We start from the raw sequence: 8637 nt of genomic DNA on the forward strand, positions 1-8637 counted from the left end.
TTACAAATTCTTTATGTTATTGTAAACGTTTGGAAGTGCTATATGCTCGTTTATAGCGTTCGTATCTCGTAAGGAATGCCAAGCCTCCAGAATAAGTCTTTGTCGCCATGCCGATGATCTGTCAACAATTTCGACGTTCATCAAGTCCATTTGGTGATTGTAGCGCATGTGGTGTTTGGCCAACAAAGAGTTTTCATCTAATGTTGCTATGGCCTTTGAGTGCTCTTTGACGCGTGTTTTTAGCACGCGCGATGTCTGACCGATGTAAACACAATCACAATCTTTGCATTTGATCTTATATACGATTCCTCTAGAGGCCTCCCTCTCGATTTTGTCCTTTGGTTTTTTAAGTATATTTGAGATTGTCCGAATAGGTTTATGAGCGACCTTAATGTTGAAACCTCGAAGAACCCTCGCGATTTTCTCGGAGAATCCTTTGGCATAGGGCAAAACAACCATACCGTCCTGGTCGGAATCATTTACTTCTTGTTGTCTGTTTCGTTGGCGACCATTGTAGATGAAATTGACAGGGTACTTAAAAAACCAAAGGACAAAATCGAGAGGGAGGCCTCTAGAAGAATCGTATATAAGATCAAATGCAAAGATTGTGATTGTGTTTACATCGGTCAGACATCGCGCGTGCTAAAAACACGCGTCAAAGAGCACTCAAAGGCCATAGCAACATTAGATGAAAACTCTTTGTTGGCCAAACACCACATGCGCTACAATCACCAAATGGACTTGATGAACGTCGAAATTGTTGACAGATCATCGGCATGGCGACAAAGACTTATTCTGGAGGCTTGGCATTCCTTACGAGATACGAACGCTATAAACGAGCATATAGCACTTCTAAACGTTTACAATAACATAAAGAATTTGTAAAAATATTTTAGAGTGCTCTGGAGACCTTCGTTTTTATTGTCTATTTCATTTTTAAAATATTCTTTTGAAGTGCGATTTTATATTTATACGCATTGCAAATGGTCGTCGCCCGGCGGAAATTCGAAACAATTTAAAAGCTCTGTCAACAACCTCACTATTACTTGGTACAGTAAAAAGCAACTCACTCTCGCCTTCCAGGGGCGAGATGGACCCGTTTTAAAAGGCAGCTTGACCAAACTTGTTCGAGACAACGCAGGGAGAACCGATTCAACGGGCTCGAATGTCTCTTCAACGGTCGAACAAGTAAATCCATTGTTGTTTGAAGCCAACGACATTTATGCTAATCAACCAAGGGTAGCCGAAGCGGGACCAGTATTTTCCAGTCAAGAGAGATCTAATACTCAATTAGTTGCTGAAATGGAAGGTATAAAACTTGACCTCCTTATTCTACAGAAAAAGGTAGAAGCCAACTCTAATCTGCTCTCGATAAATTGCCAAAATCGAGAGGAATTTGCTGTTAGCGCCGAACTTTGTGAATACAAAGGGAGGTGTGAGAAACTGGAATCATCTATATGCAAAAAAGAGAGAGTTATCGAAGAACTTGAGGAGAAATGTTTGTCTCTCGAAAATCGTGCTGTATCATTGGAACAGGAAAATGACTCACTAAGGCTTGCATGAAGGCTTATTTTACGAGAAAAGAACGAAGAAGACTCCCATCACCAGCAAGAGACGAACGAGTGTTTTTATCAAGTGAAAAACTCGGGCACGAATGTTGGGTGTAATAAACGCAACCAACGTAAAATGTCAACTCAGAATAATATCGTGACGCGTAACAGGTTTGAGATCCTTAGTGATGCACAAGATGATCCAACAGAGACAGAGGCAGCAACACACAAAATCATCCGGCGACGGCAAAACCATCAACGGGCGTCATATAGGTCGTCTCGCAGTTATCCTAGTGAACCAAGCGAAACTTCTGCTAACGATGATTTACGCGGTGAGGTCGGCAGAGAGAGGAGTGCCAGCAGTAAGTTTACAACCCTATTGATTGGGGACTCCATGGTCAAGGATATTCACGGTAAGAAATTAGCGAAAGCAGTAGGGCACCGAGTGGTGGTAAAGTCATTTTCTGGAGCCACAACCAAAGCCATGAGAGATTACTTAAAGCCTAATTTAGAGCTCCAGCCTGATGAAGTGGTGCTACATGTAGGTACAAACGATCTGAAGGCTAAAAACGGCAAAACATCGAAAGAAGTTGCAGAAGCTATTGTTGATCTCGGTAAACAGATAGAGGGGTCTTCCGAAGCTCAAGTCATAGTCTCAGGACTTGTAACACGAAAGGACAAGCTTAATGATAAAGTCTCAGAGGTGAACAAGCACTTGACGAAGTTTTGTCGTCAGAATGATTGGAGATTTATTGAACACAATAATATAAACGAAAAGGGGTTAAACCGTGGAGGTCTACACCTGAATTTTGCAGGTAACAAGCGTATTTTAAAGAATTTTTATCATGGTCTAGCTCATTGAACTTTTACTATGCCTTCCATTAATGCCGTGCCGTTGGAAGGCAACAGTCAGGAGTCATCGAGAAGTCCGACTCAAAATCCTATTGATCGTTCTCGAGTATTGCCCTCCAAACGCGGTTTTAAGCTGGCCTCGCTGAATATAAATAAATTGACCACTCATCTTGATGAACTCAAGATCTTTCTCGTAAGTAACGATATAGATGTTCTCGCAATTAACGAGACTAAACTAAATGAATACATCACCGATAATGAGGTCAGTATCTCTGGTTATGATATAGTTAGACGTGATAGAACTACATATGGAGGTGGGGGCGTTTGCTTTTATGTAAAAAAGTCAATTAACTTTTCGGTGCGCAACGATCTTTGCATGGACAGTCTTGAGAACCTTTGTGTTGAAATACGCAAACCTCGTTCTAAATCATTTATTGTTGCTACGTGGTATAGACCACCTAATTCGCTTGTTAGTATATTTTCACCTTTTGAAGAGTTGATTGGGAAATTGGATTCCCTTAATACTGAATTCTACCTTTTAGGGGATCTAAATTGCAATATGGCCGCATCCCAGTTTGACAGCGATACACGCAAATTATTAACTATCACGGATGTTTATGGTCTTCAACAACTCATAACAGAACCAACAAGAATAACCGAAACTTCTGCAACATTGATTGATTTAATTTTTACTAACTGTCCTGACAAGGTGTTATGCTCAGGTGTGCGTCATATTGGCATTAGCGATCACAGCATGGTCTATGTCTATCGAAAATTAGCCATTAATGGACAGAGTAAGGGTCACACTAATATAACCTATAGGAATTTTCGAAGTTTTGACCGTGATAAATTTCGTAGCGATGTTGCATCTCAAGATTGGGATCACATAAACAATTCTTCCAATCCAAATGATATGTGGAATGAATGGAAGGAATCCTTTTTGGCTATTGTTAACAAGCACGCTCCATCGAGAACCACTCGTGTTCGCGCGCGAGGTTCCCCATGGATTACTTCTGAGCTTAAAAAACAGATGCACGATCGAGATATTTTGAAACTCAGAGCAATTAGATCAAAAAATCCTAATGATTGGGTTCACTTTAAAAGACAGCGGAACAAAGTCAATAGTGCGACTAGGCTAGCGAAGCAAGTTTATTATCAAAATATGCTAAACGAGCATAAGGGTGATTCCCGCAAAACCTGGCAGATCATCAATGAGCTGTCTTCCCGAAATTTCGTGGAAACGTCTGTGAAACAACTGAATGTAAATGAGCAATCAGTAACAGCTCCAGCAGAAATAGCGCACGAATTTAATCGTTATTTTGCTACCATTGGCCCGAAACTTGCTAGTGATATTCCTTCTTCAGATGGCAACAGCAATCTGAATTATCTCACTAGCACGGATAAGGAGTTTCAGTTCCGCCCAACCTCCACAAATGAAGTATTTTCACTGCTGAATAAACTGAAAAAATCAAAGGCAGTCGGCCTTGACAAAATTTCTTCTCGACTTATTCGTGAATGCGCGGATCTTATTTGCAAACCGCTGTGCTATATTTTCAATCAGTCATTAAATGTAGGTGCGTTCCCAGACGACTGGAAGTGTGCACGGGTCACTCCACTATTCAAACAAGGGGAACGTGATGACCTAAACAATTACCGCCCAATTTCCGTTATCCCGGTTATAGCCAAAGTGTTCGAAAGAATAGTTTATAACCAATTATATGCGTACCTAACAAAGCATAACGTAATATGTAAATGCCAATCTGGTTTTCGCTCTATTCATTCCACCGTTACGGCTTTACTTGGGGCTACGGATACTTGGGCTTACAACATTGACCGAGGAAAAATAAACGCTGTTGTTTTCCTAGACCTAAAAAAAGCTTTTGATACGGTTAATCACGAGATCCTTTTATCTAAATTAAATAATTATGGCATACATGGCATTTCTTACAACTGGTTTAAGTCCTATTTGGACAACCGCACTCAAAAGTGTTCCATTAATGGATCACTTTCTAAAACTTGCTCACTAAGTTGCGGCGTCCCTCAAGGGACTATTTTGGGTCCATTGTTGTTTTTGCTATATATCAATGATCTGCCAAACTGTCTAACAAATTGTATGCCATGGATGTACGCAGATGACACCCACCTAACATATGCGGGTGACAATACAGGCGACATAGAATCAAGACTTAACCATGATCTAGAAAATGTTAAAAAATGGTTGATAGCAAACAAACTTACCCTGAACATGACAAAAACCGAATTTATGCTGATTGGATCAAGGCAGAGGTTGTATGCTCTCACAAATCCTCCAATTCCCGAGATTAATGGTGCTCCTATCACTCAAGTTTCTGTTGCTAAATCCCTGGGCGTGCTTATTGATAATAATCTTAACTGGAGTAGCCATGTCGATAAACTGACAAAGAAAGTAGCTTCTGGAATTGGAGCCCTCAAACGTATGAGGCATCTCGTTCCTCAGGCGACATTGCGCTCTATTTATCACGCTTTACTTCAACCGCACTTTGACTACTGCAATGTCGTCTGGGGAAACTGTGGTATCACGTTACATGACAAATTACAAAAACTGCAAAATAGAGCAGCCAGAGTTTTGACCTTCTCTAATTTTGATGCAAATGCTAGCGAGCTATTCAAAATTTTAGGCTGGAAAAATCTAGTTAGCCAGCAACAAATTGCGCTGGCCACAATGGTCTATAAGTGTCTTCAGGGGCTAGCACCGGAATATCTATGTTCTAAATTTACAAACCGCGAATCTGTTTATAGTTTAAGAGACTCTGAAAGAAAGCTTAATGTTCCGTTTCCGCGGACAAATTATTATAGAAACAGCTTCAGCTATAGAGGTGCTACTGTCTGGAATAGCTTACCCCTCAAAGCGAGACAAGAAGAGTCTCTTGGGCTTTTCAAAAATCTGATTAAAGACATATTTTAGTATAAAGCACGGCATTCATGGAAAGCAGCTTTAGAAATAATATAGTATTATAGTAATTGTATTTTATTGTAATCATTTTAAAATTTTACCTTTTGTAATTTAGATTTTAGCATTGTTTGTAATCTTAGCTGATGATTTTACCGTGCATAAAGGGCGTGGGTCACCCACGCCCTTTGGCTCACATGTTCACAGGTTGAATTATTTTGTAATGTCGTGTCCCGTTTTGATGTCTTTTATTTTCTAAAGCTTTGGTAATAAATTCAGTTCAAAGATAACAAAACACGCTCTTGAGTGAAACTCACTCGTTTCTTCTTTAAAGGGGCTATGTCACTCAAAATGATATACCGGTAATTCATGACTTGAGGTGCAGGGATGGCGCAGTGATGAGAACACTCGATTTGAATTGCGTTAATTGTTAATTTCAGTTTACAGTGTCCCCAATTAGCGCTAGAACGACTAGACACTTGATAAGTTGCTTTGCTTTCCTTTTTTTTTCCAAAATGCCCAAAAAATAGGATGAAACATTGCAAGAACCACTTAAAACTGTTGAACGACATAAAACAAAAACTGCAAAAGGAAAGAGAGGCATGGATGGACATAAATGTACAAGAATGAAACGGATTACATTTGGGTAATCTTGAAAAAAGTCGGCCCGACGTTTTTCAAAATTATGACAATTCGTCTGGATAAAGGTCGTTTCTTTCTCAGAATCATTTCGTTTGTGATGTAACAATAATTTTATCGGTAAAGGAATACCACATTACCATTTTCGAGTTTTAAACTCGTGATTAACTAAAGATTTTCCCGAAACACCCTAAAATAACGTGACATAGCCCCTTTAAGTAACATAGCTGCAAAAAAACCTAACTGCAAATTGCTCTGACGGAGGTTTTCCTGTTTTCCTGAGTTGCACTAAGCAAACGCTTATTCCACACTAAAGGAAGGACAGAACATATTGGTTCCGCTTCATAATTTCTCTTCTTTTCAGTCTAATTTGATGACAGGTCAGTTTTTTTTCGGTTTACGTTTGCACCAAATGGTATCGCAAACCCAGGAGTTACGGTGTAGCACTTTTATTTCGCGGGCTTTAATTTTTTGCGGAGTTTGCGGATCCGCAAAAAAAAAGTTTCAGCAAAATTTAAATTTAATATAACTAAAAATGGCTTTTATTCCACATAGTGGGGTAAAAAAAATAGTTTATTTTGATATTTGCATTAGAGCTTGCTTCAAACAAAACGAAACGATAAGTTTAAGTCAATACCTTTCCAGTCTCTGGGGCATGAAAAACGAACTCAAAGCAGTTAATCAAAAGATCACGTTAACCATTTTCTAAGGCCTCCAGGATGCCACATTTTTCCCACCCGTTCTCGATGATTGATAGGTTTTTTACCAAGGAATAATAGAAGTTGAAAGTAGTCTTGCTGCTTGAAACGAAAACCTCAAAAATTAGTTCCCGGCGGAAATTCATGTTAATTCGCGCAGCAAGAAACTCTAAATTTCGAATTCTCAGCGGAGGATTAATGACAGTCGATCGTAAAAAGACTAAAATTCCTGGGGAAGGGCACGATGTTTTTTCAGAAGGAAGAGATTAATCACGTGCTAGGAAACCACAAAGGTGCTCGTGATCACCTTGTGTCAAGGTTCTTGTTTATAACAAATAAAGAATGTTCATCACTTATAGAGTTGAACAGCGTAATTCTTAGCCAAGAAACTTCCGTCTTTCGTTTTTTTTCATTTTGTTGTGATATTTAACTGAATATTTATATTTGATCTGTCGGGTCGGGAAACCTTCTTTGTCGAGTTATTGACCTGTGACCGGACTCTTATCTGGAACAATGTTGATCAATCCCTTTACTGAAGAACCATTTCTTTCAATGATGAAGCAGAAAATGGACAGCAAGCTTCTTTCAAATACTTGACTGACAAGAATTAGTCGAATTTCAAATTGTTTTCTACCTGAAGACTGTGCAGAGTTGAGTACAAATAAACATTATTATATCTCTCAGATAGTACGCGCACTGTAATTGGCAAAATTAGCGGGCCGTAATCTACAGTACGGTCCGCTGTACAGCCCGCTAAATTTAAAATTTCGACAAAACATCATCTAGCGAGTTTTTCATGTCATTTCTGTTGCATAAACTTGTACTGAAAACTTTTTGAATCTTGCAAGCAACTATTTCAAACTTCATAGCCAAGAAGATTTAGTTTTTGGGATTTTGGCACGGCATTCTTTGTGGCAGTTGAACCTTCTGCTTCACTTTGACTAGTTTCCTTGCCCGCGCGCCGTTTTCTTTTTTAGTTTTTAGTTTCCGTTTGCCGTTTTTAGTTTCCTTGCTCGTTTTTTCCCGTTGATTTATGGCCCGCGCGCTTAGCGCTTGGGCCATAAATCAACGGGAAAAAACTCGGTCCGTAACTTACAGTACGGACCTCGAACTCGGTTAGTAAGAGGTATAAATAGCCAGAAAATTGTAAACACAGACTACTCAAGGTGTTTTCCGTCTCACGGTCTCTGGTATCCAACTCAAATAGGTTACCAGATAATTTGCCGTTTGGTTTCAGTGTTACACATAACATCACAGTTTATAAAATATTAACGAGAACTCGAAGAAGAGGTAAATCAGCGACTAAATTTCTTGTGCGTGCGTGTGTTGTGGCGATGTTTATTTCAAGCTCGTATGCAAATTTTTGACAGAGAAAATTAAATTGCAAAAAATATTCCCTTAAAGGTTGTTAAAAAGCTTTATGTTTGGTGGTTCATTTGGACGAAGAAATGTCACAAAAACCTTTCCCACCGTAACATTTATTGAAAGAAACAAAATATCTGCTATTTTAGAGGTAAAAAAAAAACCCTTCCAATTTTAATTAAGTGCGTGCAAACAAGAAACATAACAGCAATTTATTAAATTTCAGTCTAACAGTTCACATCAAACCCTTTTTGGAAGAAACTTGCCCGTACATAATAAAGCACAAAAGAGACAACAGGCTTTCTTTAAAATAATTCTTACATTTCCAATTTTTTTCTACTTGAAGACTGTGCAGAGTTGAGTACAAAATAAATGTAAATTGCCACACAACTGAGATGCGACTTCAGCAAACACTGTGATGCATTCAAATCGTTCGATTCCTTCAATGTTGGTTAAACTCACAAAAAAATTGCCATTTGATTTCAGTGTTGTACATAACACCAATTAGTAAAATATTAGAAACAAAGCTCACTTGATATCCAACGCGAAAAATGCAATTGTTGTCGAAGACCATTACTCGTCGCTTTAAAGAGTCCATATATTTCTT

General features: G+C 38.9%; 2 protein-coding genes across 2 annotated transcripts; one reads left to right on the top strand and one right to left on the bottom strand.

Moving 5' to 3' along the window:
- On the bottom strand, window positions 1-459 carry LOC137977028 (uncharacterized). The gene has a single exon (XM_068824327.1). It carries the CDS (start codon window positions 457-459, stop codon window positions 1-3), a length of 459 nt encoding a protein of 152 aa, XP_068680428.1.
- A 1932-nt stretch (window positions 460-2391) lies between these two features.
- On the top strand, window positions 2392-3470 carry LOC137977029 (uncharacterized). The gene is made up of 2 exons (XM_068824328.1): window positions 2392-3351; window positions 3462-3470. Exons 1-2 carry the CDS (start codon window positions 2422-2424, stop codon window positions 3468-3470), a joined length of 939 nt encoding a protein of 312 aa, XP_068680429.1. The 5' UTR covers window positions 2392-2421.
- The last annotated feature ends 5167 nt before the right edge of the window (window positions 3471-8637 follow it).

Source organism: Montipora foliosa, chromosome 11, assembly GCF_036669935.1.
Source record: "Montipora foliosa isolate CH-2021 chromosome 11, ASM3666993v2, whole genome shotgun sequence".
Classification (NCBI taxonomy): Eukaryota; Metazoa; Cnidaria; class Anthozoa; order Scleractinia; family Acroporidae; genus Montipora; species Montipora foliosa.

Excerpts from the sequence above, each read along its gene's own strand:
- LOC137977028 (XM_068824327.1), bottom strand. The coding sequence starts at position 459 with ATGGTTGTTTTGCCCTATGCCAAAGGATTCTCCGAGAAAATCGCGAGG.
- LOC137977029 (XM_068824328.1), top strand. The coding sequence starts at position 2,422 with ATGCCTTCCATTAATGCCGTGCCGTTGGAAGGCAACAGTCAGGAGTCA.